The sequence below is a fragment of the Sminthopsis crassicaudata genome, chromosome 6, assembly GCF_048593235.1.
Source record: "Sminthopsis crassicaudata isolate SCR6 chromosome 6, ASM4859323v1, whole genome shotgun sequence".
In the NCBI taxonomy this organism is placed as follows: domain Eukaryota; kingdom Metazoa; phylum Chordata; class Mammalia; order Dasyuromorphia; family Dasyuridae; genus Sminthopsis; species Sminthopsis crassicaudata.
In genome coordinates, this window is record NC_133622.1 from 84,098,811 (window position 1) to 84,119,826 (window position 21,016).

General features: G+C 33.1%; 1 protein-coding gene across 2 annotated transcripts in view; it reads right to left on the reverse strand.

The window, feature by feature from the left end:
• Positions 1-16,267, reverse strand: part of LOC141547912 (putative ATP-dependent RNA helicase DDX60) — a 115,000-nt gene extending 98,733 nt beyond the window's left edge. For both annotated transcript variants that reach the window (XM_074276599.1, XM_074276598.1), the window contains exons 1-5: positions 16,133-16,267; positions 6,057-6,149; positions 3,722-3,791; positions 3,266-3,455; positions 1,143-1,484 (exon numbers count right to left, since the gene is read on the reverse strand). In XM_074276599.1, coding sequence (XP_074132700.1) covers positions 1,143-1,484; positions 3,266-3,455; positions 3,722-3,791; positions 6,057-6,072 — 618 coding nt within the window. In that variant the 5' untranslated portion in view covers positions 6,073-6,149; positions 16,133-16,267. The remainder of the gene's footprint in view (positions 1-1,142; positions 1,485-3,265; positions 3,456-3,721; positions 3,792-6,056; positions 6,150-16,132) is intronic.
• Between the last annotated feature and the right edge of the window lie 4,749 nt (positions 16,268-21,016).

The following is a 21,016-nucleotide window of genomic DNA, read 5'->3' on the forward strand; positions in this document are numbered from 1 at the left end:
AATTATTTTCTCAATTTTGGAAAGGTAATTAATTTTTATTAATGGAAGAAATTTTTGCTAGCCTAAATTTTAAAATATTTTCAATGAAATAATGGAATAAATAAATATTATATATATACATATTATATATAATATAATGAATATAATAACTAAATTATTATAATGCAATAAATAAAATTATTAAATTATTAAAATAAGAGAAATACAAAATGAAAATATTTATGATACACATGATAGAATTTTGAAATCTAAAACATGAAGGATCTGTTAAAATGTGATATGTAAATGATATGTAAGTAAAATATAATAGTAACCACAAATCCTTAGTGCATAAGTAATCAAAAATATAAATAATCAAAATTCTAATGTAGAACAAAATTTCTTATAAATAATTTTAAAATATTCAAGCTCAATAATAGAGATGAAAATTTAAAAAACTTTAATGAACTGTCTCATCTCATACCTATCAAATTAAAAAAAAAAATCAGACATGAAATGCACTACAAGTAGGGCTATGAAGAAGTAGGTATACTTTTGTAGTGTGAGAAACTCATGGGAAAGTGATAGTGATTATTTTAAAGAGAAGAATAGCAGTAAGACACTTAAAAAACGAAAAAGAACCAGGCTTCATTCACTGCTAATGAAATGTAAGCTCACAGTAGAAGTCACAAAAAAAAAAAAAAAAAAGAATACTCTCTGCTCCAATAATTTGATATTTGAACATTGATACTGAAAGTGTTATTTTAAGAATTAAGATATATCTCAGAATATGTTAAGGAAAATGGTTATATAAACCATGGTTCAAATTATAGAATCTGGTGAATTAGGTGGAGAAAGTCAGCTAAAAGCTTAATTAACACTAAGCAGTGCTAGAAGTGCAAATGTCACAATATCTTTCTGATCAATGATTTCTGATTTGAATCTTTCTGATTCAATGTATTCATCTGCTTCCTAACTACTATAGTAAGGAATGTCCCATGAATTATTATATGCAATCATTTTGATAAGTTTCTTTTATTTAACTGTTTTCTCTATAACAAGAAAAGAATCAATGGACTAGAGAAATGTTATGATGACTGACTATGATGAAAAAACAAACAAACAAACAAATGTCAATGAAACACTTTTTAAAAGGAATTTACCTTCTTGAAAAAATTCTGATTCTTGTGTCTGCTGAGCATAAAGTATGCGTGAACTCTGAGAATATCTAATGTCTGCCCTGAAATCAGAGCAGTACTGATCTTCATGGACCAGGAATGTATGATATAAAAATAGAAAAGATACGTTTGTAGAGAAGTCATTCCTTCATCTGAAACTAGTAAAAAATATGGGCAGTTTTCTTCTAAGAAACAATTCCATTCCTGTGAAAAACATCCTGAAAATTCACTTTGAATATTAATGTCAGTATTTTTCTGAAGGTGGAGAATTAGTGCAGTCCTTAATGGAAGAAGTTCAGGTGTTTCAAAATATGAGTGTTCAAAATCCTGAATGAAGAAAAAAACAAAGCAAGATTATGTAAGAATGTTGACATCATCTAGTGGATGATTAGAAGATGGCATTTCTTGCAGAATGAAAGCCACTGGAGGACAGATTCTAAAAGTTATTGTTTCTTGCATTTGGATACTTGCCAGCTCATCTCTTGAACATAAGTGCTTAAACCAGAATTTTGAGTTAGGTTAGATTAAACTGGACTAAACTGAATTGGCCCCAAACAATCAATAAATATTTATTAAAATCTATTATGTACCAGAAATAGTATCAAACACTAGAAATACTTATTTATTCATTCATTCATTTATCATTTTCCCCAGTTACATTTAAGACTAATTTTTTACATTTATTTTAAATTTTTTTGCATTTTAAATTCTCTTCTTTATCCCCACCCACAATTAAGAAACCACATGTGAAATTATATGTGAAACATTCCATAAAAGTCATGTTGTGAAAGAAAAATTAAAGACATAAAAATAGAAATAGAGAGAAAGAAATAAATAGAAAGAGAGAGAGAGAGAGAGAGAGAGAGAGAGAGAGAGAGAGAGAGAGAGAGAGAGAGAGAGAGAGAGAGAGAAGGATGGAAGGAGGGAGGGAGAGAAGAAGAGACAATTTAAAAAATGCTTTAATCTGTATCCAAACACAATGAGTTCCTTGTCTGGGTGTGGATGGAATTTTTCACTGTTAAGTCCTTCAGAGTAGTCATGGATCATTATATTACTGGGAATAACTAAGCCATTTACAGCTGATCATTCCAGAACATTGATACTACTTTGTATTACAATGCATTTGACTTTGCTTGAATTCATGGAGGATTTTCCAGGTTTGGTTTTTTTTTTTTTTGTTTTTTTTTTTTTTTCTGAGAGTATCCTGTTCAACATTTCCCAGAGAACATTTTCATGACTATAACATATTACAATTTATTCAGTTATTCCCCAATTGATGGGAATCCCCCCCCATTTCTTTTTTTTGCCTTGAGAAAATAGCTGCTAGAAATTTTTTTTGTACATATGTCATTTTCCTTTTTTTTAATCTCTTTTTGGTACTCATGCCTAGTAGTAAAGTCAAACACAAGAGATACTTATAACCCCTGCCCTCTAAGAGATTACAATCTAAGGGGAAATTAAAACATCAAAAAGTTGAAAGGAGGTAGGAATAGGGAGTGAGGGATAAGAACAATCTGAGGGGGAGAAAGTCAGGATCAATACTAGTATAGAATCATTGCTTTGCCTTTCTCATAGTCTTAATCTGTACTTTCAACTTTTCTAAATCTCAGAATGAATGCAATTTGTCATATTTTAAACTTAATTCAAATTCCATTTCCAAGATCTCTTTTTCTCTTTCCCAAGAAACTCAAGGTGGCCAAGGGCCAGGGTTGAAAATCAGATTTTCTGAGAAAGATGATGCTAAAAGCATGGTTGATAAAAAGAACTTTTTAATTCTTTTTTTCTCCTCATGACTAGCCTGCCACACATTCTCAGCAATATTTTTGCACAAAATATTTCATTTGTCATAGGATCCTTAATTTAAAGCTGAAAGGGGCTCAGTGGTAACCTAGTCCATATTACAAATCAGTAAACTGAAGCCTTGAACATAATACAATTTCACAGTGGCAAACCCAAGATGAGAAACTCAGGATCTCCCTCAAAATCCAATATTTTCACACCATAATCACATTGTTTGTTAAACTGCATATACCAGCAGAAATATGATTCCTATGTTAATTGTTGTAATTGATTGCATGAGGTTTTCTTTTAATGGATTTAAACGTTACCTTGAAGAAAACAACAATAAATTGGCCTCCTTTACTTCTCAAATCCAAAAGATAACGTTCAACTAAGTAGAAAAAGTGAAGATTTTGTTCTGCCCTCAATTTTTCATCATTTAGGCAGGTGATAAATAAGGAATCCCCATCAATCAGGAAGAGTTCAGATTCAACAAAATCATTGAGTAAGCTCGAATAGCTGAAATAAAGATCACAAACAACCTGGATTAAACAATTATTCAGGAAAGGCTTTTTATTTATGGGTTTATTATTCTTTATGGAACTAAGGATATTTTCATGATGTGAAATATAATGAAGAGATCAAGAGAGAAGCTCACTCCCACCAAACTTATGTTAAGAAGACTATCAGAAAACTCATGTACACCTCTCTTCAATTATGTAAAAATACTCAGAATGCCAAACTACTTATTTAAAAGCATTTATATCTTTATTCAGGGGACTTACTTGGATTTTGCAATTTCATTCAAAATCAACACTGACATTTTCTCCAAAAGTTTCATGCAGCCTTTTATATCTGAAAAGAAGCAACCAAGTTATTTCTAATATCCATAGGTTTTTGAAATATATTTTTCTGTTATAAATAGGAAAATGAAAGAAGGCAGTGTAAATTTCTAGGAGGACAAAAGATGAACTTTTAAAATCTTTATTTCCCCATAACCAAAACTATACTTGAAAATATTATATGTATAGATATTTGCTGAATTTATTTAAATAAATTAAATAAATAAAATTGCCTATAGGACTGTAAGACATAAAATTAATAATCTTATAAAAGATTATTGATTATAAAACAAAGAAAAATAATAAAAATGAAAGGAAGACATTAAAGAGGAAGCCAAGTGGTAGAACACTGAATATAGTATTATGAATTATATAATGAATATAGTATTATGAATTATGGTATTATGAAGAATAGCGTATTAGTGTTACTAACTGTATAACTTTGGACAAGTCATTTAAACCTACTTAATTTCAAGTCTCCCATCTTTAAAATGAGGATAATAATAGCAACTACCCCAACTGAGTAATTATAGGGACCAAATAAAATATCATGTAAGAATATTTTGCCAATGTTAAAGCACTATAGAAATATTCCCTACTATCATTATCGAAACCATGAGATATAAGAATCAGGTGAAGTACCTGAGAACTTTTGGAAATGAAGAGAAATTTCTTAGGGGGCTAATAATAATTCCAAATATTATTAGATGAATGTAAAATTTCTAATAATCACTATGTTATAATTTATAACAAATAAAAACAAGATTATTATCAGCATTTATATACTTTAAGATTTGCAAAGTACTTTAGAGACATTATCTCATTTGAAACTAACAATAATAATTAATTTATTATTATTAATATAATAATAATTATTCTTCTTCCCATTTTACAAGGAAGGAAACAAAACCAAAAAAAAAAAAAAAGTTAAATGATTTACCCAGGGCCTCACAGCTAATAAAACTCTAAAGAGGATTTGACTTTAGATCTATCTTGACTCTAAATCAAGCATTGTATCTATTATGTCACTTAGTTGCCTAACATAGACATATGTTATATACATAGACATTTTTTGTGTGCATATATAGTCATATTATACACAATGATGTGCTAGTATATATTTGACAATCAGCTCTCTTGCAAGGGAAGTACAGATGACATACATCTCAGTTTTGATTTTAATATTTATTCTTAAAATTTTTCCCCATCACTTTCTTAAATCTAGATAATCAACAAAACAATAAATCTGGCTCTAGTTGGTAGTATCTGCTTATTTCTAAGATGTAAATGGCCATGGAAATTTAACAGTTGACTGTCCCAAGACAATTGAATCTGACTCTAATCTATCCCATCACACATATATGTGTGTATACATGTATATTTATATGTATACCCGCATACAGATACATATGAATCTATACACACATGTACATACATATATACAATGTATGTGTAATATATCAAGCATTTAGATATTTGGAGAGATTTTTTCAGATGTCTTAAAAACACTGTTAGAAAGATAACTTGGACTTTTCCTTGTTCTCAGAGGGCAGAATGAAAATTAACATCTAAAAGTTACAGGAAAGCAACTAGATTCTATTTGATAATAAAGCTGGCATTTTTATAAAGCTTTAATGTTTACAACATACATGACATACTAGCTGCTTTTCTCCTCATTATACCCTGAGAAGCAGGCAAAACAGAAATAAAAGAAAGCAAGGCTCTGAAAAGTTAAAGTGATTTGCCCAAGTTTACATAGATATCAAGGTCAAGGTTCAAACTCAGATCTCTCCCAGCTTCACTCTTTCCACCATCCCATGTTGTTGTCTTTTTTGATTTAAGGGAAGAAGAATTCTCCTTAATGAGAACTGCCCAGAAATAGAATACAAAAGTAGAATGAGTTCAGAGGTGTGAAGCTCTGTCACGTGAAGGTCTTTAAGGTGAGGCTAGAAGACTATTTTTCAGACTTAATCAATGAAAGGGATACTTTATTCATTTACAGTTTCATAGAATCTACAATATACGCCAGAAAGAACTTCAGAGGTCATTTTGTCTGCCTCTCTCGCTTCATAGATAAGCAAACTGAGAGTGAAGGAGATTCAATAATTGACTAAAGTGACATAGGTAGTAAATGACAGAAGTAAGATTTGAATACAAGTCCTCTAATCCCAGAGAAGTCTAGTGTGCTTTATTGCCTCCCAGAATTTGGGTTTACTGATCTCTGAAGTTCTTTCCAACTAGGAGATATGATTTTGTGAAGTTTGATATTGTAAATTACCCATTTTAGTTGCCATTGGGAAAAGCCAAACTGTCCTTGAAGTCTGATAAATTTCTTCAGAAACTCAAAAAATGGTTGCTGTTCACAACAATTCTGAAATATACATGGGGAAGGGTGAGAAATGTTAATATCTTAGGATTTTAAAATTACTTTCCTCTCAAAAATCTTCCTACATACTCTTTATCCTTTTCCTCCTGCTTTTCAGAGCCCTTTTCATCTTTAGGAGCTCAACTTAGTGCCTGAGCTAAAAAGGTTCTCTCACCCCAAGTAGATCTAAAATCATTTTATTTATGATAACTCCTGATATTCCAGATGAAGCAGAGGAATGGGTCATGAGAATTGGATAGATAGAGAAATTGAAATTTTAGGGGAGTTGAGGAAACATCAATATGTATATTAAAGCTCCCTAGTAAAGGGTAAGGATGTGAAGTAATAGACTGAATCAATCACTAAAATCATTAAGGAAGGAAGGAGAAAGTCTTAAGACTTGATAGATAATGGCCACCAAGATCTGGATTAAGTAAAAAAAAAAATCAGTATTGTACAAGCCTCAAAGAAGGAAAAGTTTCTGAAAAATGATAGCAGAGAAGAGTCTAGATGTGGTGATAGACAATTACAAATCATATTTCAATAAGTTTGGAATGAAAAATACTATCCCCATTATATCCCAAAGAAATACTAAAGAGCGAAAAGAGACATATATGTGCCAAAATGTTTGTGGCAGCTCTTTTTGTTGTAGCTAGAAACTGGAGGATGAATGGATGTCCATCAGTTGGAGAATGGTTGGGTAAATTGTGGTATATGAAGGTTATGGAATATTATTGCTCGGTAAGAAATGACCAGCAGGAGGAATATAGAGAGGCCTGGAGAGACTTAAATCAACTGATGCTGAGCGAAATGAGCAGAACCAGAAGATCACTGTACACTTCAACAACAATACTATATGAGGATGTATTCTGATGGAAGTGGAAATCTTCAACATAAAGAAGATCCAACTCACTTCCAGTTGATCAATGATGGACAGAGGTAGCTGCACCCAGAGAAGAAACACTGGGAGGGGAATGAAAATTGTTAGCACTAATATCTGTCTGCCCAGGTTGCATGTACCTTCGGATTCTAATGTTTATTGTGCAACAAGAAAGTGATATTCGCACACATGTATTGTACCTAGACTATATTGTAACACATGTAAAATGTATGGTATTGCCTGTCGTCGGGGGGAGGGAATAGAGGGAGGGGGGGTAAATTGGAAAAATGAATACAAGGGATAATATTATAAAATATATATATATATATATATATATAATAAAAAAAAATGCAAAAAAAAAAAAAAAAATACTATCCCCATCCAGAGGGAGAAATATGGAGATTGAGTGTAAATTGAAGCATATTATGTTCACTTTTATGTTTGTATTTTCTTTCTCATGATTTTTCTCTTTTATTCTGATTTTTCTTTCTCAACATAACTAATATGGAAATATATTTAAATGACTGTACATGTATAACCTATATCAATTTGCTTGCTATCTTGGGGAGGAGGAAAGAGAGAAAACAATTTGAACTCAAAATCTTACAAAAATAATGTTAAAAACTATCTTGACACATAATTAGAAAAGTAAAATACTATTGAAAACAAAAACAAAAAAACAAACAAAAAAAAAAAAAGTAATTAAGACTACCCTATTACAACCAGTTAAGTCAGGGGATTTAAATGAAAATACAACCAGAATTGAGAAAGTTGAGCAAGAAGTCAATGTTAACAGAAGGGAGCAGAGTCTCAGTAAGAGCTAGAAGAGAGAAGTAGAAAATTAAAAGGCATAAGATAAAATCAAGTTCCCATTATCCTTTCTTTATTGCTAAAGAAACTGAGACTAAATAATATATTTCATTCTACTCCATGATATCCAACTCCTTTGTCCCTCAATGTTTTTCTCAGGTCATCCCAACCCTACTCTGGCCATAAGTATGGTCTTTCCTTCCAAGTATTGACATCTTAGTGAACCAGTTCAACTCTATGATATAATGTATTCTTAGATTCTTTGCTTTCTCATTCCAGGACTCATATCCTACAAACCCCCAACACTAGATTATTTTTCCTTTTCACCTTTCTACCCCATTCGTAGTTGCTGATTAAACTTTGAAAAAATCATTCAGCCATTCTGACTGAACCTTTCTTTCTTTTCTCAAGCCTCTGTCAGCACCCCCTCCAGTATTCTTTCAGCTAAATATTTTATGAAGAAATAGATGGCAGGACATATTTTAGAGGGAATATAGAGCAGCAGAATTAGACAAAAGTTGGGGAAACCTGGCAAGACTCCAGGAAAAACTTAACTTTTAAGGGAACATGTGCTGCCTGAGTGAATTGTAAACACTTCTAAGTTAACTCTACAGGATTAACAAACAAGTCCTGAAGGTAACAGGATTGGGAGGCAACCACAATTTTAGCAACTTTCATCAACAAAGTCAGGATCAGAAGGCTAAGTAGGAAAAGATTGAAGGACCTTCTACAGTTGTTCAGTCTTCTAGAGGCACCAAGCATGGCTGTGCTGAACAGATGCATCCTCTCCCCCCAACCCCATGGCTTCAGGGGAAAAGAGTTAGCCCAGGTCATGTGAATCCAATAGCGGAGGGGCAGGGGTGTTGTTGACTGCCAGCTCTTGCAAAAGAGTAGAGCCCCCAGTTTCAATTCCAAGGCAGAGAGGACAGCTGTATTTTGCAATCACTGCAAGAATAGTAGGGAGCAATGAGAAAGATTGAGGGAAAATTAGGGAAAAAAGGAGCAATACAAGAAAACAAAGTAAAATACAAAAAGAAAATCAATCAACTTGAAATAGAAAATAATAAACTTAAGAAAAATTCTCTGAAAACCAGAATTTGACAAGAGGAAATTGATGATGTTCTAAGACATAATATATATCATAATATATATTAGAAATAATATAAATTAGTCCAAAGAATTTGAAAATAGAAGAGTATGTGAAACATCTCATCAGAAAAACAACTGATCTAGAGAAAGCAGTAAATCACTGTAACTCTTGATATTTACCTCTGGGCAACCATAAAATAGTGTCCCAAGACAGGTCCTCAAAGAGCAGAACCAGCTCTTCTTCATGAGGTGAGACAATCCTTTAGCCCAGGAAACTTAGAAGATGAGCAATGGGGTTCATCTCACTCAGGTAAAAGAGGGATACAGCCCAGGATAGAAAGCTTCTCAGCAATCTCACAACAAGCCCTACCTTAGCAAACCAGCAGGACATCCTGAGCCCCAATGTGGTGGAACAGGTAAATGTCAACACCAGAACCTTCCACTTGCCTTAGCATAGCCAGGGTTGCCGGTGGATTCCAGCTCTCAGAATCACCAGTGCTTTGGGGTAGGCATGGGCAAAGAGAAATGTTGCAAAAGCTAAACCACCACTTGCTTTATCATAATCCCTGGCAAACAGGTATATTTACCTAAGTAAACAGCTATTTACTTCAAATGTCCCCAGGCAAACAGGAAGCCTCCAGAGGCCAGATTGCCTCATGCTTCAGTGTAGTCACAAAGAAATGCCATAATACTGGTCTCAGCACATGCCAGACACCATCTAAGACACAGCTCAGCACCAAGTAAGCTACCAGACCTTATTGCCTCCAGAAGTTCCAGGCTCTATTTTCACCCCACCCCCAGCACAGTACCAGACAAAAGAGTCCCCTATGCACCTCAGGGCAACATTAATGCAGCACAAGATAAACAAGCAAGGTCTGCAGCCACTGGCACAAGAAGCCAGAGACAGGAATACCACTGCGGGGCAAAGCTCACATTTAAAAGAAAGAGGAAAGGCAAAAAAAAAAATAATGAACATCAACAACAAAAAAGAATCTAACAATAGAAAGTTATGATGATGACATGGAAAAACAAGACACAAACTCAGAAGAGGACAACAATGTCAAAATACCTAAAAACCCCAAAGACAAATGGAGGTGGTTTCAAGCCCAGAAAGAACTCAGGAAAGACCTCAAAAAAGGAGCTTAAAAACCATATGAAAGGTAGAAGAAAACACTGAGAAAGGAAATGTCAATATTACTTTTAGTTACTCTAATTATTCTGATATTGTATTTCTGATATCTACTTTCTTTTAGAGAGAAAATTTGGAACACAAGGTTTTGTGAGAATATTTGAAAAATTATCCATGCATATGCTTTCAAAATAAAAAGCTTTAATAAAAAAATAAATAATATATATATTTTTTAAAATCTAAGAGACTCTCCTATTGGGAAATAGCTAAATAAATCATATTATACAAAGGTAATGAAATATTATACCATTAATGTGGTGAAATTGACAATTTCAGAGGAAACTAAACACTTTCATGAATTAATGGAGAGTAAAGTGAACAGGAACAGGAGAACAATTAAAACAATGACAATATTATAGAGAAAAACACTTAACTTTGGGACTCTGATCAATGCAATGACTAACCAATTGTCAGGAAAACTAAAGAGGAAATATGTCTTTCACCATCTGCCAAAGAGTGTTTGTAATGTTATAAATTTAATTTAAAATGCCGAACAGGGACATATATTTTCCGACAGGACTAATCTGGAAGTTTTTTCTGTACAACTATGTATTTTTTGAATAAGATTATTCTTTTTGGTTTTTGTTTGGTTTGATTTTTGTTGCTGTTGTTTAGTAGAGGACCAGATAGATTACAAAATTCTTGTAAAAGTATTTTTTAACTTGAAATAGCAAAAAGTTCAATATCAAAAGAAAAAACAAAGAGAAATATTAAAAGAGGTAAAAATATATCAGGGAGTCTGGGAAAATGTTATCCAGGAAGCTAAGGCAATAAGAAGCAATCAACTAAGAGGTATCTTCAGGTGAATGAATTTTGCTAGACTTGTGGAAGAAAACTTCATTGGCCAAAAGTTTCAATGAAAAATGAAAACTATGAACCCTTCAGAATCTTTTAGAGCAGGAAAAAAAAAAGATTTTCATAAAAACTTGTTACTCTTTATTTTTTCTTCTGATGTTGAAGTTTTATAGCATAGTTTCATAGTCTATGGACCTCACCAAAACACATTTTGTAGTCTTGCATTCTGAAAGCATCACAATGGAATAGCACACACATTTAAGCTATTTGATAATTAAATGGGCCATAAAGATCCAGTTTAGTGTACACAAGCATCCAAGAAGGTTAAGAGAGGAGCACTAAGGGAAGAATGGCATCCAACACTAGGAAGATCAGAGTCCTTCATATACTTAAACTTTGGCCATATCAGACCTGTTGGACAATTCAAATTACAGTATTAGAAGGAAAATTGATAAGGGAGAAAGCAATCAAGATGGTAAGAGGAATTAAGGTTATGTCATATGAAGAGAAATTAAACAATCTGTGTATGTTTATATTGGGGGAAAGAAAAGTTAAGGCTGAAAAATTATAAAATTTGTTTTTCAAACCTTTAAAGTTCTGCCATGAGAAAGAAGAATCACATTTGTTCTAATAGGTTGCATAAGAGAAAAAACAGAAGCAAGGGATAGAAGTTACAGAGAAGCACTTTTCATTGAAATCCAGAAAAAAATATCCTAATAATTAAAGCTATCTACAAGTGGAATGGGATACTTCAGGAGATAATGAATTGAATTATTGCTGCTAATATGTATCATGATCTACTCTCCAATGTGCTTTCCCCAACTCAGTTTCATTGCTCTCCCTCTCCAGCTCCAAAATCCTTTCCACTGATACCATCATCAAACTGTCATATTCATGTCACTCTCAGTGACACTCCACAATCTTTTCTTCTATTTCTTTCAATGTGCTATACATGCCATTTCTTCTATAATAAGTAAATTGCTTTTAGTCACATTTTATCCCTTTCCTCCAACTCTTTGGACCATCTTTTCTTTTTTTAATTAAAGTTTTTTATTTACAAAGCATATACATGGGTAATTTTTCCAACACTGACACTTGCAAAACCTTTTGTTGCAAATTTTCCCCTTCTTCCCCCCACTCCCTCCCCTATCTGGCAAGTAGTCCAACACATGTTAAATATGTTGAAATACATGTTAGATTCAATATGTGTATACATATTTATATAGTTATCTGGTTGCACAAGAAAAATCAAATCAAGAAGGAAGAAAAAGAAAAGCTGAGAAAAAAAAAAAAAAAAGAAAATGCAAGCAAATTACAACAGAGAGAATGAGAATGCTATGTTGTGTCCCACCCTTTGTTCCCATGGTTCTTTCTCTGGGTGTAGATGGTTATCTTCATCACTGCACAAGTGGAACTGGTTTGAATCAATCGTTTGAACAATTTAAAAATCAAATAGAAGATTTTATATTTGATCTTAGATGGGGATAGGAAACTACTATAATTTATTATGTTGAAGAAAGCCACTGGACCGTTTTTTTCCTGAGGTGGTCTTGCATTATTTTAAAGTCAACAGGAATTTGAGAAAGTAGAAAAGGATGTCCTATTCCCCCAATCTCTATTGCTCTCTCGATATGAAACCCTTGGTCTCTGTTGATATTACTGCCAAAACCTTTTCTCCTTGGAGACATCAGGACTGGGCTTATATTTGTCTACAACACCTCAATATCAATATTGATTTTGCTGACTTATTCATACAACTATCTAATACTTTTCACTTGTCCACATGATCTACCCATTATCATAGTCAGATAAATGTTAGCTAACATTAATACTACCACTTCCATCATCATCTTTATAATTAGCTCTCCAGATAAAATAGTTAGAATATGAATCATCAGAGAATCCATATGTTAACTACTCTTATCATTCAGAAAGTGAAACAAAAATCATTCATTAAATCATATTAAAATCAAGAAATTTTTATTCTTGAATATTATTTTCTCACATGAAGAATGAAGGAATTGAATGAGATATCCTTTTGAGATTCCTTTCAGCTATGCTTCTATGAGCCTATGGCCAAATGATTCTGTGAATTAATTCATTTCAACAAGCATCTATTCAGTCCAAAGCACTATAAAGGCAAAAACCTAAATTTAGTCCCTGCCCCCAGAATATACATTCTACCCAGGGGCATGACATATACACAAAGATAGTAACTACAAGATAAGTTGAAGCTGTGAGAATGCACAAAGCTGGAGGTTGGGGGTGCAATAAGAAAGTTTTCATATCATTCATATTTTTTTTAATCTTTGTAGTGTATCTTCCAAATATTCCTTTCTCTCCTCTGATACTACCACCACTTTTGTGAAGGTCCCCAGCATATCATGCCTAGACCATAGCAAGAGCCTGCTGGTGGATCTGCTTGTAAGTCTCTCCCTGCTCCATTCCATTCTCCAACTCAGCTGCCAAAATGGTCTTCCAATTACAGGTCATCCCCCTACACAATAAACTGTAATAGTTCCCTATCCCTATCTAAGATCAGATATAAAATCTTCTGTTTGATTTTAAAAGCCTTTACTAAACACACACACACACACACACACACACACGCACACACACACACACACACACTCACACACACACCTTTCATCATACAACTCTCTCCCATATTCCATAGTCCATAGTCCATAGTCCATTAATACTGGCTTCCTTGCTGTCCCTCCACCTATTACTCTATCTTCCAACTCTGGGCATTGTTATTGGCTGTTCCTCATTCCTGGAATTCTCTCTCTCTCCACACCTCCACTTCCTTCCTAGCTTCTCAATAATCCTTTTTTACCTATCCTTAGTCACTGAATGAGTGGTTTCCTCAGCCAAATTGAGACCCAGGAAAGACTTTAGCTTAAAAAAAAAACAAGATCTCCCACTGCAGCCAGGGCCATCTCCAGTCATTCTCATTTATATCTTGCTGCCAGACCCAGATGATTCTAGAGGAGAAAGTGACTTTGAACAGCATTCTCACTTAAATTCAATTCACTTGCATAACATGGCATCCCCTCCCTGAAATCATGGTCTTCATCTAGAATGAAGGGAAAACAATAAACAATAATCCTTTAAATTCCAGGTAAAATCTACCTTGTTCAGAAAGCTTTTCTAGTTCCTTTCCTCTGATGATTATCTCTAACTTATCATATATAGCTTGTTTATATGTGATCATTTGTATGTCTTCTCCACTAGATATTGAGCTCCTTGAGAAGGGACTGTCTTTTATCTCAATAAATAAATATACACTGACCATGTATCACACCATATTTCATTTATTAGATGGTGCTGTTTTCAGTTGTTCTAGTTATTTGATCAGACTCATTTATCTCTGCAGAGACGTCTGACTACTTGAAATACTTAGTCTTATTTTCTGTGGTTTTTGTGGTCTTTGTCTCTTGCCACTTTCCATTTTCAGGGCTATACTGAGCAGTTGTGACTGTCATTTTTTTTTTTTTTTTTTTTTTTTTTTTTTTTTTTTTTTTAGCTTTCAGAAGACACTCTCCTTTCTCCCCTCACAATTGCCAGTTAAGGAACATCTGGTACTGCAGAATGATTGAGGAATCAGAGAATCTAGGTTCAAAATCTACCTGTGATATTTAGTACATACCTGACATTGGATTAGTCATTTGATATACATCATCATTTCCTCTAGAAAGGAAGTGCCAATTGATTGGCCCATGGTTCCACTCATAACTTTTATGAATTCCTAGCTCATAATCTCCTTCCCTGTCTATCACTCCACATTAAGTTTTGTGTGCTTCTTTAGAATGTATGATCTTTGAGGACAGGGAATGTCTTGGATTTGTAGCTGTTCAGCACAGTGTTCAGCACAATATCTGGTATACAGCAAATATTTAACAAGTGATGTCCTTCAGTTTCCTCATCTGTAAAATGAGGGAATTGGACTAGATGACATCAAATTCCATATAACCCTAGATTTGTGGCCCCATAGTTCCCCTTCAGTCCCAAAATACCTCTCCCCAAGCGGTTTCTGCCTTAAGAACTCATCTTGCTCTAGAAAAGCTTCCTTTGGTCAGCTCTAGGGAAGAAAATAAAACAATAAGGTTTGTTTTCTGGGGTAACCAATAAGGAAGCCCTCACTTAGGAGCATCTGCAGCCCTTTTAAACCCCCCAAAAAGAAAATTAGATTTTGATGAATCCTTAAAGGTTATTTAGTACATTTTTTAAACAGACTAGATGATCCTTTTTAAGCAACTCAGCAACTACCTCAGCTAGGTAGTAAGTCTCAGAGTCGGGATTTAAACTTACCTCTTCAAACTTTTTTTTCTTTTTCTTTCTTTCTTTCTTTCTTTCTTTTTTTTTTTTTTTTTTTTTTTTTTTTTTAGGAAAAGACATTCCTTTGACTCAGAGCACCTTAAGGTAAGGGTATGGTAAAAATAAGGAAGAAGGTAAACAGGAAGGGAGGGAAGAGAAGAGGGAGGAAGGAAGCTCTTGGAACTAGTCTGCTAATGAAGAGTAAGGAAACGTTAAAGAAGTGACTTGACTAAAGAAGAGAGGGGAAGGAGGGAAGAAATTGAACACAAAATGATGGAGTAAAAAGGGTGTTGAAGATGAAGTCAGGAGACTCAGATTGGAATCCCTGTGCTGTCTTACTGTTTTCTTCTAAACCCTCTTCACCTTCAGAGCCCTTTATTAATTATTACTCATTTTCATAAGTCATTGAATAAGAGAATTGGAACCTACTCTGGAAATTATCTCATTTCAATCTCCCTACAACCCTCCCCCAACAAATACACACTCAATAGATAAAGAAATTGAAGCAATATGATGTAAAACTCTGGAAAGAAATGTGTTTTAATGCTGTTATTTATTATCTACAGAATAACGAGTAAAATACTTCACCTGTCTCTGTCTTACTTTCCCATGCACAAAATAAATATGGGATTAGAGTAAAAGATCCCCTCCAACCACAGGAGTATTTCTCGAGATAAGCAGCATTTGTTCAATAAGGTTTCCCCTTGGGCTATAATCACTGCATTCCATCAGATTGTCTCCCTCCTTCTTGCTTCGGAAGCATCCCCGAAGGCCAAGCAAGCAAGCTATTCTCATTCTCTTTTTCTCTTTCATTCCAGCATCTGTGATGACTAATAAGGAAACCCTCACTTAGGAGCACCTGCAGCCCTTTTAAACCCAAGTAGGTACTTACTGGCCAAGACTTACCGGGTCAAAAGTTGAGCTCTTGGGGAAAAGGCAAAAGTCGTAGTGACTAGGGATAAATTGATCTACTGGAGAAAAATAAGTCGCAAACTTCAATCTGTGCAGTGGGAAAGCTGCAAGTAGCTCAGAAAGTGTTACTCCCTCTGAGCACACAGAATAGCAATGCTCACAACAGCCAATGATATTTAGTTTCGTTTTTTAGTAAACGAGTTAGTTTCGTTTTTGAAGAGGAAGGTTTGTTTTGTTTTGTTTTTTTTAATCTCCAGATTCGTTTCTTGGGAGTTGTTTATCCTTGTTCTCAAAAAAGACCGTGACATCAGGGAGGTGATGTCATAACTTGCAAGGAAATTAGATTGAAGTGTGAGAGGGCTGTGCAAAGTTGGTACCTCACTCTTTCCTCGGGAGCCTTGTGGGTCCAATGGCAAGCTAGAGATCAGGATGACTGGTGATGCACTGAATGCAGTGGGAGACCTTAGTCTTTTTCATCTAAAGTTAATGATTGCACAATCAGATATAAGAACTCATGATTGCTCCCAGAAACAGGAAAATACATAAATTATCTTTTGAAATCAAGATGGCAAATCTAGAAGGGAAAAATCAAGATGATTGTTGTCATATATGTTTATCAGCAAGAATTTATGAAGTGCTTACTTGTAGCAGACACTATGATAAAAGCAGGGAATATTAAAAAAAAAAAAAAAAAAAAAAAGTAAAAATAGCCCCTGACCTGAAGGAGTTTGCATCTAATGGAGGAAACAATGTATAACTCAGAACACATCAGCAAAATATAGAATATTTGGAAGATTACCTAAATTATATATATATATATGTATATATATATACATATATATATATATATATATATACACACACACATAGACATACATAAACCTATGTGCATGTGTAAGCCATTTTACCCAGCAGGGAATAGAAGGGCAAAGGAATACGAGGAGATGATAAAAGGGTCAGCCACAGCTGTAAGTCAATATTGAGATATCATTTTGGTCCTCTGAGTACAAAGGGGAAACAACAAAAACTCCCTGTAATTTCTACTCACTGGTTCTAGTTTTGTGATCTATTAATATATCAGTATCCAGTGGTTCTGTAATTTCATCAATAGGTGTGAATGCAATACAGATCACAATATATCCATGTTTGCCCATTGTTTTGATTCTTTTTTCAAGTCTTTTCAGGAATTCACTTATACAGTACATTAACAGAGCACACAGATTGCCTTCGGTGATCTCTCTCTTCCTTACCATGACATTTCTACCTCTTTTTGAAAAGAACTAACAAGCTTATTCTCTAGCATATCTTAGGACTTTAAGGCAGGGTTAATTAACCTTTGTTGCCACATTTTGGCAGTGGGATGAAGATCAGAGACCCTGTGTATGTGTATCTGTGAGTGTGTGTGTGTATCTTCCTAGGTTTTTCTGAAAGCATCTCCCTCATAATTTTTCATAGCATAATAGTATTCTATCACAATCAAACCATAACTTGTTTCATCATTTCCCAAATGAGTGGCTATCTCTCGATTTCCAATTGTTTGCCACCACAAAAAGAATTGCTTTAAATATTTACATATATAGCTTCTTTTCTTTTTTTTCTTTACTTTTTTTGTGATATAGACTTAGTAGGAATTTTGTGATCTTGAAGTGAATGCAGTTTTAGAACCTTTTTGGCAAAGTTTAATACTGCCCTTCAGAATGGTTGGATAAGTTAACAACTCCAACAACAATACATCAATATATTATCACATCTATTTTCCCCTCATATCTTCCAATATTTGTCAATTATGATAGCCGTGTAGTGGTTCATGAGAATTGTCTAAATTTGCTGTCTTCAATTAATAGTGTTTTAGAGCATTTTTATATGATTATGGATAGTTTTGATTTCTTCAACTGAAGAAATTTCTTAATAAATTATCAATTGGGGAAATAGCTCTTATTTTTACAAAATTGATTCTGTCCCCTATATATATTTTTTAAAAGAGCTCTTTAATAGAAAATGTATAGTTAAATTTTTTGATATTACTTCATTGTCTATGGTACCTTTAATCAAGATATAGTTGTCCTAAATATCTCTTTTAATGAAGTCTATTTATGCTTTTGCTTTATCTGAGATCATAATTGCAACCCCTGTTTTTTTTCATTCTGCTGAAGAATAATAAATTCTACACCATATGTAACTCTGCCTGTATGTCTTTATGCTTCAGTGACTCTTGTAAACAACTTATTGTTGAATTTTGATTTCTAGTACATTTTCCTATCTGCTTCCATTTTATGGGAGGAATAATCCCATTCATATTTGCATTATTATATGATTTTATATATTTGATTATTATATATTTATCTCAATCTAGGTTTATCATTCTCCCTCTCTCTCTCTTTCTATCCTGTCCTTCAAAAGTCTATTTTGCTTCTGACCACTGCCCTTTTATCATCCCCTGTCTTTCCCTTGCCCTTTGTTTCCCTATTGGATAAAAGAGTTTTCTCTGTCTGAATGTGTGTGTGTGTGTGTGTGTGTGTGTGTGTGTGTGTCAGAAAAAGAGAGTGAGAAATGTGTGAATATATATGTGTAGATTATATATACATATATATATATATATATATATATGTTCACACAGATACACACACATATATTCTTCCCTTTTAAACCAATTGCAGTAAAAGTGTGAGGTTCAAGCATTGCCTACTACCACAACCATCCATTTTCCTTCCACTGTAAAAGCTTTCTTGCCATTTCTTTTTTTTTTAATAGTTTTTATTTACCAGATATATGCATGGGTATTTTTACAACATTGACAATTGCCAAATCTATTGTTCTAATTTTTCCCCTCCTTCCCCCCCCCCCATGGAAGGTTGACCAATACATATTAAATATGTTAAAGTATAAATTAAATACAATATATGTATACATGTCCAAACAGTTGTTAATTTGCGTTTCTCTGATTAATAATGACTTTTGCCACTTCTTTCATGTAAATTTCTTCCTTTCTACCTCTCTCTTCTATTATCTCCCAAGTATACACTGTTATTTCTCACTCCTTTATTTTTGATCATCCCAACATAATCAGCTCATACCACATGTATATAATCTCCTTCCAACTATACTAATGACAGTGCAGTTCTTTGGACATGTACCATCTTCCCATATGGGAAAGTAAATAGTTTAATTTTATTGTATCTTTTATAATATCTCTTATATATTTGCCTTTTTATGTTTTTCTTGAGTCTTCTCTTGCAATGTGAGATTTTCAATTCAGCTCTGGTCTTTTCATCATGAATGCTTGAAAGTTCTCTATTTCATTAAATATATGCTTTTATAGTGAAAGAATTATTCTCAGTTTTGCTGGATAGATTATTCTTGGTTGTAATAATAGCTACATTGCCTTCATGATTCAAAATTCCAAACCCTCCAGTTCTTTAACTTGTAAGAAGCTAAGTCTTTTTGTCTGTGGTTCCACCATATTTATTTGTTTTTTTTGTGGAAATTCTCAACTTTCCATTTTCAGAACTAAATAAGTCTACAAAACCCTAAAATAAATAAAGAAGTTAAGGAAATGAATAGAACTTTAAAAAAATTAGACATATAGCATCTAAAAAATGCAATGCAGAACTGAAACCTATTAGCATAATTAACCACATCAATATCAAAACCAACAGAAATTCTAGGATTATGTTAATAGATGAAGAAATAACTTTTAACAAAATACAGCATTCATTCCTGTTTTAAAAAAATAGCAATAATAAATGGAACTTACCTTAAAATAATAATTAATATTTATCTAAAACCATCAGCAAGAATTATCTGTATTGAAAATAACCTATAAATCCTCCCAATAAGATCAGAGATGAAACAAGGATGCGATTATCATCATTATTATTTAATATTGTACTAAAGATTTTAGTTTTAGCAATAAAAGAAGAAAAAGAAATTGAAGGAATTTGAAAAAGGAATGAGGAAACAAAATTGTCACTCTTTGCAAATGACATGATGATTTCCTTACAGAATCCTAGAGAATAAACTAAAAAATAGGTGAAATAATTCAGCAGAGTTGCAAAATATAAAATAAACCCACAAAAATCATAAGCATGTCTATATGATACCAATAAAATTCAGCAGCAAGAGATAAAGATAAATCCCATTTAAAATAATGGTAGACAATTTAAAATACTTGGGAGTGTACTTGATAAGACTGAGTCAGGAGCTATATGAACATAATTACAAAACACTTTTTACACAAATAAAGTCAGATCTGCACAATAATTGCTCATGGATAAGTTGAACCAATATAATAAAAATAAAAATTCTGTCTAAATTAATATTTTGAATAATATACCAAACTATAAAAAATTAATTTATTGATATAGAAAAAATAGCAACAAAATTCATCTGGAAGAACAAAAGATTAAGAATATAAAGGAAACCGATGTGATAAAAATGTGAAGGTGGCCTAGCAATACAAGATCTCTAACTGTATTACAAAGCAATAATCAAAACAATCTAGTAATCACTAAAAAAATAGAATGGTGGACCAGTGGAATGGAGTAGGTACACAATATATAGTAGTAAATGACCTTGGTAATTTAGTAATTGAGAAACCCAAAGATCCAAATTTTTGAAACAATAACTCACTATTTCACAAAAATTTTCAGAAAACTGAAAAGTGATTTGGCAAAACTATGTATATGTTAGCATTTCATATCATATATCACGATAAGCTCAAATAGATACATGATTTAGATATAAAGGGTGATAATATGAGCAAATGAGGGATACATGGAATATCTTACCTGTCAGATCTGGGGATAAGGGAAGAATTTATGACCAAAGAGAAGATAGTGAGCATTCTGAAAAGCAAATTATATAATGTTATTATTGAAT